The 22,314-nt window shown below is 35.2% G+C and overlaps 1 protein-coding gene across 3 annotated transcripts in view; it reads right to left on the bottom strand.

Moving 5' to 3' along the window:
- Positions 1-1,494: 1,494 nt before the first annotated feature.
- LOC306856858 (guanine nucleotide exchange factor DBS-like) overlaps positions 1,495-22,314 on the bottom strand; it is a 57,368-nt gene continuing 36,548 nt past the window's right edge. For 2 of the 3 annotated variants that reach the window (XM_079396369.1, XM_079396368.1), the window contains exons 16-29: positions 21,865-21,931; positions 20,579-20,694; positions 19,359-19,428; positions 19,170-19,262; positions 18,753-18,845; positions 18,442-18,567; positions 18,086-18,307; positions 17,503-17,595; positions 17,138-17,216; positions 16,671-16,725; positions 15,507-15,604; positions 9,614-9,729; positions 8,090-8,205; positions 1,495-2,912 (exon numbers count right to left, since the gene is read on the bottom strand). In XM_079396369.1, the coding sequence (XP_079252495.1) occupies position 2,912; positions 8,090-8,205; positions 9,614-9,729; positions 15,507-15,604; positions 16,671-16,725; positions 17,138-17,216; positions 17,503-17,595; positions 18,086-18,307; positions 18,442-18,567; positions 18,753-18,845; positions 19,170-19,262; positions 19,359-19,428; positions 20,579-20,694; positions 21,865-21,931 (1,345 nt within the window). In that variant the 3' untranslated portion in view covers positions 1,495-2,911. Of the gene's footprint in view, positions 2,913-8,089; positions 8,206-9,613; positions 9,730-9,989; positions 10,081-11,371; positions 11,490-15,506; positions 15,605-16,670; positions 16,726-17,137; positions 17,217-17,502; positions 17,596-18,085; positions 18,308-18,441; positions 18,568-18,752; positions 18,846-19,169; positions 19,263-19,358; positions 19,429-20,578; positions 20,695-21,864; positions 21,932-22,314 lie in introns of those variants that run through there. The other variant, XM_079396370.1, reaches the window with a different exon arrangement.

A 22,314-nucleotide genomic window follows, 5' to 3' on the forward strand; every position in this document is an offset into this window, starting at 1 on the left:
GCCCAACGCTGATTGGCTGAGAGTGAAGAGCTCGGCGGAAGTTCTAAAGCGACGCCTCTGATTGGCTGGTGAATTCAAACAGCGATGCACGCTTTGGAGTCTGCGGCTCTGTCCGTGAATCAGACACGTTTTAGTTAACTGTATTTAACGTTATGATTAAAACACAACATACTGATGTAAACACAATACTGCAATGCGACTCATAAAACATCCAGGAAAAAGTTACACGCGAACTAAATGAGAATGTTTAACAAATAAAAATAGACACTTATTGTTCGTCGTCAACTTCTCCATTATTGTAAATTGTCATTAATATAATATAATACAATAATGGGTTTTCAAAAGTATTAGTATTATAATTTATTATATTATGCTTCTATACATAAAATAATATAATATGGGGTTTTCAAGTGTAAAAGCATTAGTAATATATTTTAATATATTAATTTAATTATATTATATATATATATTTTTAATTGAGATTTATAAATCATATGAAAGCTGAATAAATAAGCTTTCCATTGATGTATGGTTTGTTAGGACCATATTTGGCCGATATACAACTGGGTGCAAAACAAAATATTGAGAAAATCGATATTTACTTAATATCCTGATGATTATTTAATTTTTTTTTTTGCATAAAATCATTTTGACCCATACAGTGTATTGGCTATTGCTACTAATATACCTGTACTAGCCTACTGAAAACTGGTTTTGTGGTCCAGGGTCACATATTATATACTTTACTTCTACTCTTGAAAACCCCATAATAACTCCTTATGGTTTATTATGGTAACACATACTGTAATAATATTAACAGAAACTATGATTGTGGTGTGAATCATACCAAATAAATTCAATGTTTTATTGAACAAGTGAATGCATGATTTAGTTATGAAATGTAGTTTCCTTCCTTCTCATTCATTCACATCTTAAATCTGAACACTCTTGTCCAAAAAAAGCCATGTTATAAAAATAAAACCCATCATCCTGCACTGTCCCGATGTGATATCGCTCCATTAACTTCCATTGAAATTGAGCAATGAGACTCAGCCTGCCCTCCGTTTATCCAAAAGAGCAGCCCCTTTCCTGCCGACAGAAGGCTCCTTCTTTCTTCTGCCCGGCCTGCTTTCAGGGGACCACGACTCATGATAAATAGACTGTCAGGTGTCTTCAAAATCTTTAGTCACCTGAAGCCAAACCCAAGGACAAAGTGAAGGCAGTGCACTTTTCTTGTTTTTTTTATTCAGTTTCAATGCTTGTCACATCTCTCTGGGTCTTTGTGTCCTGCTCTCTCCACTCTCTTCTGCTTTACTCTCCAGCCGCCCCTCAGGAGTTTTGGAGAGTTTGAAAGACACCCTCTGTAGAACAAAGTCAGTGAATCTTGCCCGGCCCTCTCTCTCGTTTCTGTCCTCCTCTTAGATGCACACTTTTGTGTCACAAACTTGGGTTGGGTTTAATAGCCTTCATATGCAAAGTCACAGACATCGTTTTATAATGAATGTATTTCATTATGCATTTGGAAATGTACAATTATGTAATACATATTCACATCAGCTGGAATATCGTCCGTAAGCAAGCTGTGAAAAGCAAAATATTCACATATGAACAGAATGATGGTACTACCGAGAATCACATCAGCATTCAATATCAAATTGTTGTGCTTAGATATTTACATTTAAGAAACTATGGGAAAGTAAATAAACTACACCATCGTTATATCGCAATCATATGCGGATACTGGCAGTTATGAGATGAAACTTTTGGCATCATTACTACTACATTCACTGTCATCCAATTCTTCGTGTCAAAGCAGGAAGGATACAGTACATCTGATTTCTATAATAGTTTCTGCACAAACTGACACCATTCATGAGCAATACTGTAAAATAACAGTATCAGATGCTTTTACAGTACAGCTGGAATATTTATGCTACAACAATCATATTTTCTGAAATATATATAAAAACATTTCCACAGTAAATATATCCCACATTTTACTACATTTTGAGATTATTTAAATACAAGCAGACCATGATACAGATTAATACATCAAGTAGAGGCAAATATTTGAAGAGGATTAAAGATATTCAGCTTTACAAACAGCGGAGGAACCAAGCTTTACAGATGGCTTATACAGTTTTCATGTCAGAATATAAAACAGAGTATAAATATTGTACATTACATTAGAGAATATTAATTCATCAAAAGTGCTGTGTTTCTGACCAACAGTCCAATAATCAAACAAGCAATAAACAACAAAACAATCAAGTATATTTAAAGGGACAGTTCACCCAAAAATGAAAACCATTGACTTATATAGTACTGGGGGAAAAAATACTATGGAAGTCAATGGCTATTTCTTGAAGAAGAAAGAAATTCATAGAGGTTTGGAATAACACGAGGGTGAGTAAATGATCATTTTTGGGTGAACTATCCCTTTAAGCATTTCAGTGAAATTTTCAGCAGGACAGAAAAGTCTCGAGTCTCTTCTTCTCAGTGTTTTCAAATGACAGCTTCGGTGCAGATATCAGCGTCCTGCGTTCACACAGATTTTCTTTTCAAATGCCTCTGCATTTGCTGCTAAGGCACAGCAGAGTGAAAGAGCGAAGGCTGCATGCTGAATTTCTGAGTAACGGCTGGAGAATGTTGTCAATGTTATGTCAGAAGGCCAGAAAGGACTGGAATCCGTTCTGATCGGTCACTTCACCTATTCCTTCAGCGGAGCAGATGTATGTGTTGTATTACAAAAGATATGGAGCTGTTGTTGAGTATGGTGTTTACGCACGACGCTACGGAAGGTGAGGACACATCACGGCAGGTTCAGCATGCAAATCTGCCGTCCTGAGCGGTGCTGTCGTCTGCCTCCTCTGTGTCGGTGAGGGCAGCAGTGCAGAGGTCACTGAAAATATCTAAAAAGCAGAGAATGAGAAGATGAGTGACTTAATGTACAGTTTTCTTTTTCCATCGAGAGCAAGAGGAAATGGGTGGCAAAATAAAACCAGACCTTGCAACAGCCCTCGATCACAGCAAGGACAAAATCCGTACAAACAAGAAAAAATAAATGGCATGACAAAGACGCAAACCTTCAGAGTCATTCCTGTGCTTTACATCTTTTTAAATGGGATGAGGGTATTTTGTTTCTGCCAGTAAGCACAGGTGGAGAAGCATAAAGCGCAGCATGAAAAGCATACAAACACAATAGTATATTCAGCTCCAAACAGCTGCAGGGCTCAACAATAAGGATGCATCTATGAGATGATAAGGATGAAGCATTAAAAATATTTTTGAAAAGAAACCTTTCATTTTAAGAGTATCTATCGCTCGCTCTCTCTCTCTCTCTATATAAAAGTGTTGTCAAACGATTAATCGCATCCAAAATAAAAGTTTTTGTTTACATAATATGCGTGTACACTGTGTATATTTATTCTGTATATATAAATACACAGACATACAGTATATATATTTAGAAAATATTTACATGTATTTATTTATATTATAGATAAATATATTTAATATATAAACAACATTTTTCTTAAATATATACATGTATTAGGGCTGAGCGATATATCGAACATGATTGTCATGCGCATCTCGTCAGTAAAGCCGGTTCCGTGATAAGCGGTAAATCTCCATCACTTGCTTTCAAATGGAGCGGCATTTAATCCACAGAGCCGTAGATCACTGACAAGCTACGCAATATCACGTTCATTATCTAAGGCGATTCATCTACGATAATGAACTCGATATTGCCTAGCTTGTCAGTGATCGCATGACAATCGTGTTCAATATATCGCCCAGCCCTAAGTATGTGTGTGTATTTTAGACAATAAACATACACAATACACACACATATTATGTAAACAAACACTTTTATTTTGGATGTGATTAATCGCGATTAATCGTTTGACAGCACTAATACATATATATAATAATATATATATATATACACACACACACACACACACACATACATATATACATATATATACACATATATATATACACATACATATATATAAGTGTATATTTTTTCTAACATTTTCCTAAATATGATGGCAAAATCACAGGATTTATATATATATATGGGATTATACAAGAATTATATATGAGTATGTGCGTTCTGTGAAGAAAACTTTTCATTCTGATTAAATTATAAAAATATATTAATGTGTTTTCCTGTCACACAAAATATAATGGAATATAATATATTCATAAATTATACATTTTCCCTAACACAGTATATATGAAGTTTATTTGCAAAACAGACAACTCTGATGATTAAAAAATCGTGTTTTTTATTATGCTATCATGTTTTTGTTTTATTGTGTTAGTTAGCTAGTATTTTTTTAGTAATTTTGCACCTAATCAAAATAACCCAACTGCAGTTTGATTGAAATTAATTGGAATGCACAATGAAAAAACTTGATTTTTGAAAATTGTTAAAAAGAGTTGTTTTTGCAAATTATATACATGTATATATATTTATACACACGCACTTTAATATTTCTACATAATTATTATGATAAAACATGTTATGTATGCATCAATATGTTTTATACATTACACTAGTAACACTACTGTTCAAAACGTTTTTGCATAAATTAATAATTTTATTTAACAAGGATGCATTAACATTATTACAAAAGATTTGTATTTCTAAATAAATTCTGTTCTTTTGACATTTCAGGGTTTACATAAAATACCAAGCATTTCAACTGTTTTCAACATTATTAGCATGATTTCTGAAGGATCACATGACACTGAAGACTGGACTAATTGCTCTTAAAAATTAAACATTGCAGGAATAAATTACATTTTAAAATAGATAACAGTATTAAAATAGAAAAGATTTCAATTGTAATAATACTTTGTATTCATGTATGCATGTCTGTTGTATAGGTAAAATGCCAGCAGGGCAAAAATCCTTATAGTTGAGTCCAGAGCCGCCTCTGCACTTCAGTCAAAGCTTTAAAGAATAAGCAGCACCTTGTTATTATAGGACAGCAAGTGTTGGAGAAAACCAGACAAACAAGACCAAAGGTTTTCATGGAATGAAGTGCATGCCTGTGGAGGTGATGTCATGCACACCTCTTTAAAAAAGCAGATTGCGCAAACAGGTGCCTCTGTCAGTCTCGCGGTCTGCTGACCTAGATCTCAAACTACAGCCGGCTTGTCTTATACGACGGTGTCTTGTGTGCAATCACATGTAAGGTACAGTATGTGTTGAGTGAGAAGGGACTGAGTGACATCAGAGGTCAAAGTGCATGATCATCTAAAGCAGATGTAATGCACATACAGTGCAGCAGCTAGCAGTGTGTCCAATAGCTACGAGTGAATTTTATGGTGACCATCAGTCAGATGGTCAAGTGTGTCCAGAGCCAGGATGTCAGTCATGCCCTTCTGCTGCTCATCCTGGGATTGGTGTGCGGTACCAGAGTTACTGTAAAGGTCTACTCCTTCTGCTGTGGACTGCAGGACAATGGGCGGCACCAGTCCTGTCTTCTGAGTTCTAAGGTTCTTGACTAGCCTAGAACATGAGAGAGAGTGTTCATCTTCAACGGCAGCATGAACTTACAGTTTTGTGCTAGAGAACCTGGAGCTCAACAAGGGTTCAATATGATCGGCTGACTGCTTGGAACTGAAATTCAGACAACAAAAAAAAGTTTGACTGACCTGTTATATGTGGTGGCCAACAAAACACAATAAAATTAAGCCCAAATGCAACTGAAATCCGAAACGCAACTGGAATTGGAGGATAATAGTATCCATATCTGATCCACTGGACAAACTAATCTATAAACTTAAATCTCTAATATTGATATTACAGGTTTTGAAAAATCTTGATTTTCCAGGTTGGAACTGCCCTCTTGTGGTCAGGAGAATTTCTGCCATTGTATTTTGAAAATGTCTTTGCACCTTAAACGTTGTGTTGTGCACCACAGGCCACCATAGTTACAGGTTTAGCCACATTAATGCAATTAAGTTTTATTCACTTGTTATGGAGCACCTAAAAGGACATGGAAATGGGAGAAATTAGATGAGAGGTAAAATTTCTAATTCTACGCTTTTGCATTTGCTTGTAAAACATTTATGTTCCCCTAAGAAACATTGCATTTGCTTGCAAAACCTTCACATTCCTTCAAGAAATACTGCATTTTCTTGCAAAACTTCAATGTTTTTTCATATTACTTTTGCATTTTCCCAAGGAACTATGTTTTGTGAGTGAATGGAAAATGGGTGATGAAAATAAAGTGGGAGGCAAAAATATTTCAATGATTTTGAGTGAAGATAAATCACAATACTTTTGGGGAATGACAATATTTTTGCAAGGGAACACAAAAGTTTTTCAGGCAAAACATGTTTTTTTTCGGGGAACAAATGTTTTGGGAGAAATGCACAAGCAACAATGCTCTGAGTACTGCAGAGTCAATATTATAAATTAATTATTAGATTTGATGAACTCCATGCTATTTTTTTAAATGGTGTAATTACATTTCAGAGCTGATCAATATATAGCTTGTCAATTAAAATAATTGCTGATTTAATCCCTGAATTTTCAGACCGGATCTGAATAATTTTCCAGGACCACGACAGATTGATAATACAAGAACATGTCCTACTCGGGGCAAGTTTGGCGCACTGTGAAAGTTTTTATAGGATACAATTTTGAAGTTTATTGGTTATACTGGGAGACGTTGGGATTACGTTGTGATATTGGTGATCAGTATCAATGCAGAAAAAAACAGCACAACCACAACCAGTTTCTTGACTGTATGTATTATATTTCATACACTCCTGACACAACTGAGCAAACTCCAAAGCATCCAGTGGCTCAAGATGTGAAGCCAGCTACCTAAACTTTAGCTCAGCTCGGCACAATGTCAAAACATCCACATCCATGAAAGCTTGAAAACTTCTTATGAAGGGTTTGAGGGGGTTGATTGGTGAGCAAAGAAAACTTTGAAACACTTTATAAAGCAGAAACTCAAGCGCTGAAAATGACTGGAGACAGTTTCCAAGATTAAATATGTATGAGAGACTTCAGCATACTGCTGGCTTTTTCATTTCATTTTAGAAATGTTACTAAGTGCAGATTAGGTGGTATTCTACACCAAAAGGGGGTGCATTAGACCTCTGTGAAACCACTCTTCCATCTTGGCTTGGCAGACAACTGGATAAATGAAAAATGTGTCCATGATGAAAAAATAACTAAATAAGCACATGTGCCAAGTTCTTAGAAATGCACTGATTTCATGTGTTTTTGAAAAACCTTTAAGAAGTTTACACCTTAATCACACCTTAATCATCTTGATCATTATTTATTATTTTTTAAATATATTTTTAAACATGAATATTTTAAACAAATAATACGAATTATTCATAAATATAATGTTTTTTGGGGAAGTCTTACCACATGATATTTTACAGCATGAACAAACTTGCCTTGACATAAAAAGGTCAAATTATATCTTAAGGGATATATGGTCAGCAGGCATCGCTGTGATAGAATTTCCTGTTTTATGCTTTTTTTCATGTTTCTGCATGTTGGTTGCAATACATGCCTTTGGGTTTTTCTAAATATTAAAAATTAAGCAGAAGCAGTTTTGGTAAAATACTTATTCTTGAGCAATAATAAATCAATATGGCAAACTACTTAATAAGGTTTCTTTTTAAGAAATCAAGAAAATTATTCTTTTTAACATGCTTTTGACATCAGGATAGCTGTATCACCCTAACAAAAATTCATTTTAATACAGAAATTAAAAACAGACTCATAAAAAACCTGAATTCAGTTCATTACATTTTTTATTTATTTTTAAATAAATTAAAAATGAGAAACCGTGACAAAAGAAACAATCACATCATTAACCCAATTTCTAAGTTGTCCAATAAGCTGTCTTTTTAGAGACTAAATTGGCTGAAATAAATCAACAAAATAACTAATTCTGATCCTATTTTAAAATTGTGGCTTTTTAAAGCAACTTTCACTAATGACTGTCAGGTCTTTAGTGAAGGCCTCTGACTGCAGCATGTGACGCCTGCAGGAACATACAGTATCTGGATGGAGACTGTACTCAATACTCACCAGTGGCCGTTCTCTGACTCTTCTAGGAACTGTACTAAATCTCCTGCCTCGACCGAAAGTTCCTGAGCAGTACCTGACTCGTACGTCAGCTGCACCTGATAGCGATCATTATCCCCCTTAAGAGAAAGAAAGAAGAGCATGATTTATTTCAGGGTCATGGCACCAATTTCTTGGCTTTACTTGGAACTGGGAAGAAATTGCTAGGAAAGTTAGATACAATCAGGGATGTGTGTGTCTGTGTGTGTGTGTGTGTGTGTGTGTGTGTTTAGTCAATAGAAATCTTATCTGTTGTTTATTCAAGTATGCCCTCTGGTGGTAGGAACCGTGTATATAACATTTAAGACCCTCTGGCTGCTGTTAAATAGGTTCTGGCTGACTTTGCGCTTTGTAGCTGTTATTAAGATTCCTTACTGAAGCAGATCTCCTCTCCTCATGCATCAAGCAGAAGGATTAAACAAAGAAACTCCTCTGGGAGTTTAAGATAATCTGACCTCCTTTCTGTGTTAAATGTGAAACATTGCTAGACCATATCTTTTATCTGAGCTCCCTAAAAATCGGTCAAATCTCTCAGTTGTGATACTTTTTTGTTTTAAAGTGAAAATTATGTCATCATGTATTCAATCTTTTTTGACATTTTTCATTTTTTTTTTTTTTTTTTTTACAAATTGTTAAAACTGTATGATTTCAAACTATTGATATTCTTGCAAAAAATAAATTAAAGAAAATCAATAGCCTATGAAAATATTTAATTTGTGTGTGAAAAATAATAAATAATAATTAAAAAAATATTAAATGTAAAATGTATACTTAAAAAAAAAAATGCAAATGTATATATATTTTGAAAAGATATTTTAAAAGCTATTGAGATCCAAAAGACATCGAAACCTGAGACATTTTTCAATATATATATATATATATATATATATATATATATATATATATATATATATATATATATATACACATATATATATTTTTTTTTTAAATGGTTTAAACTGCATTGTCAAACTATTAGTATTCTTGAAAAATTATTAGGAAAAAAACTTAGTTGCCAATGAAAATATTGCATGTGTGTGAAAAATATTTTAAAATACATATTAAATCATTGTACTTTTAAAATTAAAATGCAAATGTATAAATATTTGAAAATAAATTGAAATGAGGTCCCAATGATGGTGGACCTTGAGACATTTTTTTTTAAATATCTTTACAAACTGTTAAAACTGTATAGTTTCAAACTATCGGCATTACTGCAAAAACCAGAGCAAAGAAAACATAATATTCTATGAAAGTATTTAATGCGTGAAAAATAAAAAGTAATTTACAAATACATATGAAATAAATGTAGAGGTATTAATAATTAATTATTATTATGGTTATTATTTAGCATTCCACAGAAGAAAGAAAGTCCTAGTTTGGGATGGCATGAGAGTGTTTCCTCCTTCATACAAATTTTAAAGTTTTCAAGTGAATGAATGAAATATGTGGCCAGAAGTAGACCCAGTTGTAGACCCAGACACATACGTTTTTGTTCTGTCCTTCATCTTCTCCATCTGAGGAAATGGAGAGTTCTTCAGCACTTGATGGAATGGTCTCAAAATCCTCAGCGTCCATTGATGGGAGACGCCGTTGACTCCAGCCTGAAAAATAGCACACATGAGTTAACATCATTCAATAAAAACCTTATGAGAGACGATGCTTAGGAAATAGTCTAGTGTCTAGTGCTCGAGTTTGCCAGAAAAATCTTCTGTGAAAGGAAGACAAGCTGCTGAAGCACTCAAAGAAAATAACTCTGACGGATTCTGTCACTGTCAGGCATCGAATGAGGAATGAAAATAGACGAAAACACCCGCGAGAACTCAATATGATTGGCATATCACTGCCTCTTTTCACATGATTACCTGGTTGAGACGCAGACCTCGGCACAGCGGGCTTGGTACCGGCAGTACCTTTACTTTTGCTCTCAGCGGGAAGTGCACCTCGCATGGTGCCTGTGAGGAAATTCACTGTCTTATCAAACATGACCTCTTTAATGGCAGCATTGCAAGTGAAACGGAACCTCACATTAGCATGCATGAATCAATAACAGTCAACCTCTGAAAAAATAACCACAGGATGTCTCTCGCACCAACAGAAAACTACACACAGCCTTATCTGAACGAGAGAGAGCATGATAAAACAAGGCACAGCTCAAATTCAGAAAGCAGAGGGGAAGGAAACACGATAGATTTGGAGGATGATACACACTTAAGAAGAGCTGAAAACCACCACAGTGCAAAAACACGGAACAGATAAACAAAACAAGCATCAAATGAAATCTGGTGGCCTGATGGTTGAAATTAATGCAGGTTCAGCAACAAATGAGACTTTTTCGAAATTGGTAATAATGAGTTTGGAAATGACAAATCAGAAATCTTGGTCTTGGAGTTTCTTGTATAATTATACTAACTGTGGAGTTTAAATCTATTAATGCATTTATTAAAGTAAACCTACTATTCGGTGAAAGAAAAAAAATGATTTAAAAAAGCAAAAATATATATTAAAATGTAAAAAATACATGTAAAATGTTTTTCAAATGAAAAAGTATTTATAAAAATGATTTTTAATAATATTAATCATAAAATGATAAACACTTGCTAAACTAATGCATGTTAAAAATATAAATATTATTATTAAAAAACATTTTAAAATATTTTTGAGCACTGTTATGTAAATAAGAAAAAGTGATATTTACTAAATAATTTAAGAAATAAATATTAATAAATGTGATTTTTTTTTAATTAATAACAATAAAAAACAATAATAAAACACTTGCTAAAAAAATGCATGTAAAGATATATAAATATTACATTATTCATATATTATATATATATTTTTTTTTATATATAAAAATAATAAAAAGCAATTTTTACAAAATAATTTCAGAAATAAACACATGAAAATAATATCCTTTTAATTAATATCAACAACACTAATAAATAAACATCTAATAAATAAATTTGTGTATATGTAAATATTAAATTATTCATAATTATTAGTTTTATTTTTTTAAATAATAAAGTGCAAAATAAATGCATGTAAAAAAATAAATATGAAATGATCATTAATAATATAGAAAAACAAACAGATTTTTTAAGATCACAAATTTGCATTGTACCCTCATCTCCAAATTGTTCCAGAGCAATTGTCCTTGCAACCAGTGTGTGGCCGCTTTGAATAAAAACCATCTGGCCACTTATTATAAACAATACATGAATAAAAACAAACCCACAAACATCTTACAAGAATTATGTTCAACATGCAGCATGCCGTGCTGTCCACGTGGTACCTTCAAAGCCAAAGGGTGTAGGGTCACTCTTGATCTGATGCCTCTTGCTCTTAAGGCTAGAGGAAAGAGGAACTAAGCACAAACATGCATTTCTTTTAGAAAAGAAGTCCAGCTCATCTATCACAATCCCTCAACCTATCCATCCATCCAAGATTAATTATCACAATAATCTTTCATTATTCCCTTGCAGTTTCATTACAATAAAAGAGAATAATGGGGCCACAAGAAACAAAAGGCTCATGTGCATCTAAATTCTCATTTACATTCCCAGAGCTGTGCAGCAGGGCTACACTGCTAAATGTCACGCCACATCCCAAATGTCAGCTTATCAAGTCAGTATTTATTATTCAGTGCAGCTGTCCCTTCATGTTTTTAGGGGATTCATTTGCTGTGAAGTGCACAGTTTGATTTCATACGAGCTGTAATGAAGAAGCTTGGGATGTCAAAGGTTCATAGTAAAATATGAAATATGTAACAATGCCAGTCTCTGTGTAAAAGGCCCGGGTGTAAGGAGCACCACAAGACTTTCAGGGCAGGCCAGAGAGTTGAGAAACTCTGAGTTGGGTGTTCTCAGCTTTTGAATAAGTGGGACAGGCCCACCCCGACCTCCTTTGGAGCAGGACATTCAGTAACAGTAGTATCGATGGAGTTGAACAATGACTACATTTGGAGTGACAGGTGGCTACTTTGAATGCAGCCACTTTTTCGCAGATTCACTAAATGTTTAAGGTTCAGGGTCAGTACAATTTATTACTTTAAAAGAAATGTATACTTTAATTCAACAAGCATGCATTAAACTAATCAAAAATGACAATAAAAGCATAATGTTACAAAAGATCTCTATTTTAAATAAATGTTGCTCTTTTAAACTTTCTATCATCAAAGAATCCAGAAAAAAAATGTATTACAGTTTCCACAATAATATTTAGCATAACCAAGTGAGCATATTAAAATGAGGAGTGGAGAAATTATGCTGAAAAATACATTAAAAATAATAATAAAAAAAGTTATTTTCACAATACTGTAAAATTTACTTGGTGAGAAGCATAAGGGACTTCTTTCAAAAACTGTGTTACTGTATTATACACTGTATTATTGTATACATGTATAAAACATCAATACTGATTACTCTTAAACTACTCATCTTAATTGATTTATTTTATAAAAAATGTGGTGGGGGGATAAAATGTCACCTGAACTGGTATCAAATACTTTTTGGTCATTTTGTTACTGTTATGACCACTGAATAGGTTTTCTCAAAGAGATTTAAAGGAGCAAGCAAACTATAAAACTATAAAATATCGTACTCTACTATTATAATGGGAGTGTTCTACGTTGTTGTGTCGCTTGTAGGGGTTTTAGGTCTTCTGACCCTGCTAAAACAATTTAGAAACATGCTTAGAGGTGATCCTGCAGCAAACCACAAGCGGTTTTAGTACCTTTATTGCGCGGTGCAGAGGCAGAGCTGACAGTCGAGGCTAAAGAAAAGCGGCGTGTGACCTCTGTCTCCTTAGGTGCGGGTTCTGAAGTGAAAGGCAGGGATGGGTTAGTAGTTAGTCTGGTTAATAAGAAAACAGGATGAAGTGGTCAAATGAGAGACAGAAGTTTGACTGCGAAAACCTATTTGAGGTGAACTAAAGTTAGTTATGTTTAACAATGGTGCTCACATCAAGCCTCACGTCATTTCTCAGTACTGTCTGTAATGGCTTTCCTGCAAATCTCGCTCTACTTCCCCGTCTACCAAAATAAAGTGATAATAGTAGGTCATCTAATGAAGACAGACAGACAGACAGACAACTGGAAAATGCCAATACTGTTTTGAAAATGTAGGGAGAATAGTGTAAGCTCGGTGTAACACTATGATGTTTTCTTGAGCTTGAAGTGTCTCAGTTCTTCTGTTGTCTACAATTCAGATTTCTCTGAGAATTCAAATATTCTGCGATGACAAAGCTCTTGTGAGTCCCACGTTTTGCTTTCAGAAGTCACTAACATCAGAAAAAAGGCTCAAGTGATCTTGGAGACGACTGACAGGGTGATGACAATGAATTTTAACAACAGGGACAGTAGGCACACACCAGGATGAGATGATGGATGAGTCCGAATAGAGATGAGCCATGATACTGTGCCGTTACCTGCGGGGAGAGACCTGCGGTTTGACAGCCCCTGTAAGGTGAAGCGCTTTCTAGCTAGAGCAGATCGCTCCGAGCCGAGGCTGGCGGAAGCGTCAGCTAGAAGAGGAGAGGAGGACAGGGCTGCGGTTAAAGCAGCAGGTAGAAAATGGTGGAGGGTGAGGTGAACAGCAGGGAAAAGGATCTGTCATGAAAAATAATCATTCTGTCTGTGACGGAGCGGCCCATATATGTGGTTTATGTTGTATTAACCCCTTCAGCTATTGGATGTTATGTTGCCCCTTTTATCCAGCTATTAGACCATCTTGGAAACAAAACAAGATGTTTTTGGATTTCACTACATGTAATAATTGACAATTAAAAGAAAAGTTCCTGGAGGTTTGATTGAACAATAAAACTGGGCTTCAAATAAGTAAAGACATTTTTTATGCTACAAACGTTTTTGTATTATTATAAATAACTACTGTTCTTTTGAACTATCTGCTCATCAAAGAATCCTAAAAAATATATATAATGGATTCCGCAAAACTGTTAATCAGCACAACTGTTTGCTTGATAAAAATAGGAACATTTATCATAATAATAAACATGTCTTGAACAGCAAATCAGCATATTAGAATGATTTCTAAAGAATCATGTGACAGTGAAGACTAGCGTAATGACACTGAAAATTCAGCGTTGACATGACAGAAATAAATTATGTTTTAAAATGTATTAATATCGAAAACAGTTATTTTAAATATTTCACAATTCACCATTTTAATGCATTTTGATCAAATAAATGCAGTATTGGTGAGCTTAAAACACATTTTTCAAAATTACACTTTTCAAAATTACACAACTGTTAAGGCCATTGCACACAGAGTCCGAAATTTTTATGTGTGTATTCCTCATCCTTTCCTATCAAAATGCATGCTACGGATGCGAAAATGCAGAAAATCCAACATGATCCAAATTTTTTTATGACGGATGAAAGTTTCTGTGTAAACATGTGTAAACATGAACGTGAGGTCGAATTTATTTTTTAACGTGCGAAAATTTCGGACTCATTGTGCAATGACCTTAAATCTTGAAATCCACTCTTTAAAATCTAACTTTTATATTTTGATTTGCATATTTTGATTTTAAGGATTAATAGCAAGTACGGCACTTTAAGTACAGTTATCCTAAAAAAATTCCTAAAACATATTTAAGTAAATAAATATCTCATGTTCATTTCATTTGTGTGAATAAATTGTACAGTATCTCCATTACATTATATTATGCTCTGTAGATATTGCAATCGCAGCGGCCTTTGAAAAAAATCATCAATCTATACCATAATGGATGTATCTGAGGCATCAAAGAAAGACTAAGGTGAGACATGTTTAGAAGTGTAAAACATCTCCAGCTCAGGTCAGAGACTCATAATCCTCTGCCTCCAGGCTCGGTTTCTTAGAGGCGCTGGGTCAGCACAGAGAGGACTTCTATCCTCAGAGGAACTAAACACCTGTCACACTTCTTTACTCACTCAGAATCTGCAACCTGACAGGACTGTAAGACCAAACTGGTATTTACCCCAAACCACCTCCACAAGAGCAGTCCAGGTCAGACCGACCGACAGACACGGCAGAGGACTCAATACGTTCAGCATTATAACGGAGCTTCATCTCAAAATACCTTGCCAAGGGGAATAGAGCTTTGAAGTGCTTACCAGTAACCAATTACCCGTTGGCAATTTTACAGCCATTACAGCAGAGATTAGAGACAATGGCCTAATTGAGGAAAATGCACTAAATGGTTAAAAAGTAGGAGAGAAGAAGACCGACAACATCCTGTGATAAATAGCCTTTCACTACAAATGAGTAGTGAACATTATAGTGCTTGTTGACCGCTGCAGGCTCTGAAGGGCAAATACTTCTGCTTGTTTGGTTGGTTAAAGAAACGGTAGGATTTATGAGAGATTTATAAGGGCTCTCACCTCGTTTCTGACGCATATTTGGGCCTGCATCACCCCGCCTGTAGCCTGTTTCGGGACTGGAAGAGTCAGACTGCCGGAGAGCTGTTTTGCGCATATTTCTGTTAATAAAAGCAAAGTCAGCAGAACACAACGGTAAAAAAACAAACGCAAATGTCACAAGAATATGCATATGCATGCATACGGTGGCCCCATGCAGAAAAAGAGCACAATCAATTTTCAATCAAAGTATTTCACCAAAACGTTTACCATTTAAAACTATAAAACCTATATATGCATATATACACTACTGTTCACAAGTTTGGGTTCAGGAAGTTTTTTTTTTTTTTTTTAATGAATATTTTTATTCAGCAAGGATGTATTCAACTGATCAAAAGTTCAAATAATTTTATTGCAAATAAATACTTCTAAACTTTCTATTCATCAATGAATCCACAAAAATATGAAGCAGCACAATTGTTTTCAATACTGATAAGAAGAAGAAATGCTTCTTGAGCAGCAAATCAGCATATCAGAATGATTTCTGAAGGACCATGTGACCTTGAAGACTGGAGAAATGATGCTGAAAATTCAGCTTTGCCATCACATGAATATATTATAACATATTAAAAGAAGACCCCAAACTTTTGATGTTTAGTTGACAAGAACACTGACTGCATTTAAATACACAATAATATTTCAATATTAATAAGGATTTGGTCATATTCTTACATTAGATCAAGTAAACAGATTAGCCTAATTTCCATAAAACGATATTGTAGTTGAAATCTAAATAAAACAGATAATGTGCTTAATACGGCATTAATCAGAAGTGTGAGTCACAAACACTATTATATCCACAATAATTAAATATTATTTTGTTTGCATGAACAAACAAAGAGTAATTTGGTTTGTTATAAGATGCAGACAGCTGTGAAAATAAAGTTACTGAATAGAGACATTTTTGGAGCGAGGAAGAGATAAAACTACAGTATTATAGCAAAATGATATGCTGTTCAAAATATACAATTATTTATAAAAAATATCTGGGTGTCAAACATTAATGTGAAGAACTGCACCCATGGTTACTCAACACTTATGTGTAAATATAAGGGAAGTTGACTTTACAGTACATCCACTATACACCACATTGGGGCCAGTTAGATGAATAAATAGCTATAAAAATACCTCATAGAAGCATGGTAGATGTTCTCTGTAATCTTCTGATGGAGCTGACTGGCTTCTATGCCACGTGAGCGAGAGAGAGGTCATACAGAGGTTATTCAATGTTCACGTACTATATTCACACAGCACACAAAACACCTATTATTCGTTTGGTCTTTGATGTTGATTTTAGTGCCTTTTCTAAGCAACCATGAAAACTAAAAACTTGAGATAACATTGTGTCGTCTCCACACATCACAGCCCAATTCTCTCTTTAGGTGTTTCGAAGCTCTGAGAAGAGCTGTGTAAATATATTTATGCAAAAAAAGTTAGGAAGATAAGGTTGTTTCAGTTTGTCATTGTGAATTCACAGTTAATTTTGGCTGTACGTGGTAGATGAGTTATGTTTTCTCCAGAGTAGTTTGCAACAGGTTTTTTAGTAGACTGAGTTTGCGTGAAGGAAGAGTTTAAGGAAGTTTGCTCAGAAATACCTCGGCAGGCTTCCAGCTGGCTTGTTAAGACTTTGCGGATCTCTGACACCCACGTGTTCTTCACTACCATCGACGGGGCCTGACAGAGAATTTAGGACACATTATAACAATGGGAGCCTTTCTGCTGTGGGACAACAGTTCCCTCTCGTGGCCAATAGATGGGACAACATGGTGCTTTCAGAAACTACAGTAGATTAGATGAAACGATAAAGGCTGACCTATTAAACACACAGGAACTTTCACAACAGCATACAATATGAAAATAGCCTCACATTTGGTCAAAAGAAACATTTTTATATGTTTGGACACCATTTTGTATACTCAAAATTATTTATGTTAATAAAACAATTTTTCGTGTCCTGTACCTGAACGATGTAAACTTCCTCTCTGCCATTGTACCAGATTTCAAACTTCTTGATGTCTCCCTTTACATTTTCTGTGATTCCCACCGAGCTCATCTGGGAGAGAAAAAAACAAATGTAATTCCTGTTGAAAAACAGCATATGCTGGTTAGATACGCTCATTGACCAACTAAGCTTAAACCAGCTACCAAGCTTCAAAACATGCCTAACCGGCGTATGCTGGGTTTTTTTCAACAAGGATATTATCAAAAATGTATTTATTTTTTAGCTTGCCCCACATATTCATCATTTTGATACACTGATAATGATGATTTCGATGTAAATGTCTGCTCTATAGGCAAGTCCTGATTCAAAATTAGCCACATTGACAAGGCCACTCTAGAAGGAATTTTTTTTTTAATTCATGTCTAATGTCACAATCAAGATGTCAAATATTTGCTCTGAAAACTTAAAGCAAATAGGAAGTTGCCACGTTATTCAAAAACAAAATGTGCATTCAGTGTAAGATATGAAGCTCATTCTGTATAGCCAGATGTTAACCATTTGATTACTTCCATGCACTAATCTCTGATGGTGTCGGTCCCACCTTTAATGAGTGTTTAAAACTGTAGGAGGGGGATTTCTCATGGCCATCGGACGTCTCCTCACGTTTCTTGCAGAACAAAAGCATTTTGTGGTAGAGGAAGAGATGTCTTTGCATGGGTTTGAAGCGCGCCAAGTCCTTCACTTTACTGTGACCTTTTTTATGGTCTGTCCAAACATTGAACGACCCCTGCATGAGCAGTTTTCCCAAATCATTCAGATTGCCCTGAAATAATATACAAGACTTAAATTAGCACACACACAAAAGCAGGTGCACAACGTGCAAAATACTAACCTTCAAATACTGTATCTGTTCAACATGCAAATTACTGTGATCCACATAATGTGATGTGCAGAAACCTCAAAACCAGTTATGGCGATCTGATGCATAGAGTCATTGACTGATTTGATGATATCCAGCATTGTGGCCAGAGCTTCCTCCAGTTCTGTGGTGCCCTCTGAGTTCTTACTGCACTTCAGCATTTCCTGTAAAATAAGTGGATTGAGAAATGTGTGTGAAAAAATGATGTCTTATTTTGCATATAAAATGGGTGGAAGTTAAGTGTTAGTACATTAGCGTAATTTAAAATCAATAAAAAGTCAACTGAGAAATCTCCACCTTGATATACAAACATATGCAGCAAACTGGAAAAAGATGGGAAAAGACTTACCTTTAACATCAGATTGTACTTGGTGATTCTCTGCACAGGCTTTAGCAGATATGCATCTAATGAAAGCTTGTGGTCCAACCTTTTCTGACACTCCTACAATCAAAAATCATTAAAACTCTTTTAACATTGGAAAGGTAGCTAGTTTTCTTCTACTAGGAAAGGGACTGTTGTTTAGAGTTAAGGGGTCAATATATTAACAATTGTTTCTTGATCAGCAAATCAGGATATCAGAATGAACCTGCAATACTAAAGACTAGAGTAGTGATGTTGAAAATGCAGCTTTGCATCAGAGGAAAATCACAATATTTCTGTATTGTTGATTAGATAAATGTGTACAAAAACATTAGGAAATCTTACAGACCCCAAACTTTTGAATAGTATACTGTATATATATAGGTTTGTTTATATAAGCCTCACCTGAAAGAACATACTGTCCCCACACTGCCGCCACAAAGCCTCCGATCGTGGCTTATTCTGACAATATTTCTCATAAATCTGTAACTCTTCCTTCTGTAAGACAGCAGACGGAGACAAGCTTTAGTATCCCATTTCACATACTGTAGTTGTACTGTATTTCATAGAGCACATCAGAATTATGACACTCACCCGCTTCAAAAAACACGTTCCTACTAACTCCGGCTTTTCCACAGAATTTTCTAGCTCTTTGAGAAAAGTCCTGTCAAAATATAAGTTATATAACGGAACAAATGAGGACAGAAACAAATAAAAGACTGAAGGTAATGAGAGGACAAAAGGCAGGGAAAAGCAGTTCACACAACTCTTTTCCAGGACCAGCAGATATTAATATAATATAATATAATAAAACATTTTAAGTCTCATTTTCGGTCACCATTCACTTTCATTATATAGAAAAGCGTAGCATTATCATTCTTCTAAACTTCTCCTTTTATTAGGGGCCAAGCACCGAAGGTGCGTAGGCACCTATTGTAATCGTTAATGTTCCTATTATTATTATTTTGGGTGAACAATCCCTCTGCTCTCCTTCCACTGAATCATTACATGATTATTTCTAAGAAAAGCCTGTTTATTTTTCATCTCCGTCAAACAAATCAATACAGAATATCCAATATCAACAACAAACACAAAAGCCTTTGAGGACTCACGGTTTTCATTACTGACCTGATGACATGTTTCAGTGACTGTAAAAGCACAAAAACAAGGCTACAGCTGGGAATGATGGGCAATGATAAGCGGCTGTTTGTCTGCACCCGATTGACGCGATAGAAACAGGTGCTGAGGAAAGATGGGGAGACATACAAACCCGCTATGGGGGTTGGTATTGTCACAATCCTGCACTGTGTTGTAACTCGACGCCAGGTGAGAGACAATGAACTGTACAACAATAATTGGTAGCATGAGGCCAGCCGAACAACGGGCCAGCCAACCCCTATGGTCCACCACACCCCCATTCCCGACACACTATTGTGTCGTCTCTGGCTCACTATACAAAAAAACCTTTTGGATAAGATGATTTGGGTGTGAAGTTTCCTCTATCGGGAAGCATCGGAAAAGAAACTAACCTAACCAGTTGTCCTAAGAGCCTCGTCAGGAATGTGGAGTCATGTTGGGGAAGGGTGTAGTTCATACCGGACATGGGAACAGTCCCTTCTGGAAAATCCATCTTGAGCTGCTAGCGGGTTTTGAAACGGCAGCTGGTTTCCACGTAGCTGGTGCAAACTGATCAACCAACTGGTACGGTAGCAAGTTTGTTGCTTGTCATAGGTGCTCTACCTTAGTTCTGAGCAGCTAGAAACTGCCTATAATGTTGGAAAGTACAACATGTGTCAGAAAATCATTTTCCTTACTTCTGGTGAAATTCGTAGATTTCAGTCAGGTTTCCAAAGAGTACTTCTTTCTTGTTTTCCAAAGATGGTGGGATCAAATAGATCAGTTCAGGGTCATCCAGTGCAGCGGCATATCCCTGCACAAAAATAAACACGACAAACAAAACCGCAGTCAAATATTTCAACACTGCACCACAGATATTTAACTGATATACACTGCCCTCCAAAAGTTTGGAAACACCCTAGAAAAGTGGGGTTTGGGCAATATTGGCATGAATCCTTTTTAATTTGTTATAATTTTGCACTGATAAGGGACAAACACAAAATATATTTTATTACATAAACAGTTTATACATAGAAAAAAATCTGGGCATCCGAGCTGTCAGTTTATTCAAACATTGACTTTGAATTGGCAATCAATTGTTGAAGCTACAGTATTAAGGTGTGCTGACCCAAAAATCTTTTAAAAACCTGGGCCAAGTTTAAACCAGTAGCCAGGCATCACAGCTGGCAAAGGGGCATGTCTGACTTTGACATGTATATCTTGCCATTATTATGTTTTATTGCTGGTCTTCAATGCTAATGTCAAGTTACTTTAATGTATTTGCACCAAAAAATGACAAGGATTTATGCTGATATCGTCCAAAACCACACTTAGCCAGGGGTGTTTCCAAACTTTTGGAGGGCAGTGTAACTATAGCTGATGCACTTGTTTTGACGTACATTTTCATTACATGAACAACTGAACTTCAGCAAATACTTATTAATCTGACAAATTACGGACTAGGGCCGGCTGCTAAAAATCAGTCTTTTTTTGTGATTTGTGTGAGATTTTATTACAACATTTAAATATGTTTTAAAAATGTAATTAATTGATGCAAAACTGAATTTTCAGCATCCATTACTCTATTTTTAGCGCCACGTGATTCTTTAGAAATCATTCTAATATGCTGATTTTCTGCTCAAGAGACATTCTTATTATCAATGTTGAAAACAATTGTGCTGCAAGATTGTCAGATGAACAACAAAATCAAAACCATTTGAATTCATTGTAAAGTCTATATCGCCAATGATCAATTTAATGCATCACTGCTAAATAAAAGGGTCAATTTCTCTAAAAAAAATTAAATAAATCTTACTAACACCAAACTTTTCAACAGTAGGCTACATGAATTTACAATGTACAACACCTTTGCAACAACATTTCCTGTTTCTTTCATTCCGACACATGTAACACCTACATTTCACTGCTGGTTATACCCTGTATAATTGTGTATGTGACAAATAAAAACTCTTGAATCTTGTACCTCTATAATGCTCTGCAGCTCTTCCACGTACAGCCTCTCAGTCTCAATCAACTCATTCATTATGTGGCTGTTGAGAAAGGGCAAAAGAAAAAAGCTTTCAGTGTTTTGTCAAACAAACGTCAGCACTTTGGTGTGATGAGAGACACAATGGTTTGATTACAACATTCAGTGCATCACGTGATCAACTGCTGAATTCAAATTTGCTTAATTTCTCGCTTTATCACAACCATTCAGTGTTTTCAACCATATAATGCTTATTTTAGGCCTCAGGCATTTAAGTACTAGCAAAACCATACATGTATAGTTTGTAAAATACACTCTGACTTCTGTGGAAACAGCAATAATGATCCTTACAAATATAATCTGACGACATGTTTTACTGATATCACATACAGATTGTGTCGGTAACTATAAAGTTTACTCTGCTCTTCTCCCAGTTTACCGGAGACT

Source organism: Barbus barbus, assembly GCF_936440315.1.
Source record: "Barbus barbus genome assembly, chromosome: 37".
Taxonomy (NCBI): domain Eukaryota; kingdom Metazoa; phylum Chordata; class Actinopteri; order Cypriniformes; family Cyprinidae; genus Barbus; species Barbus barbus.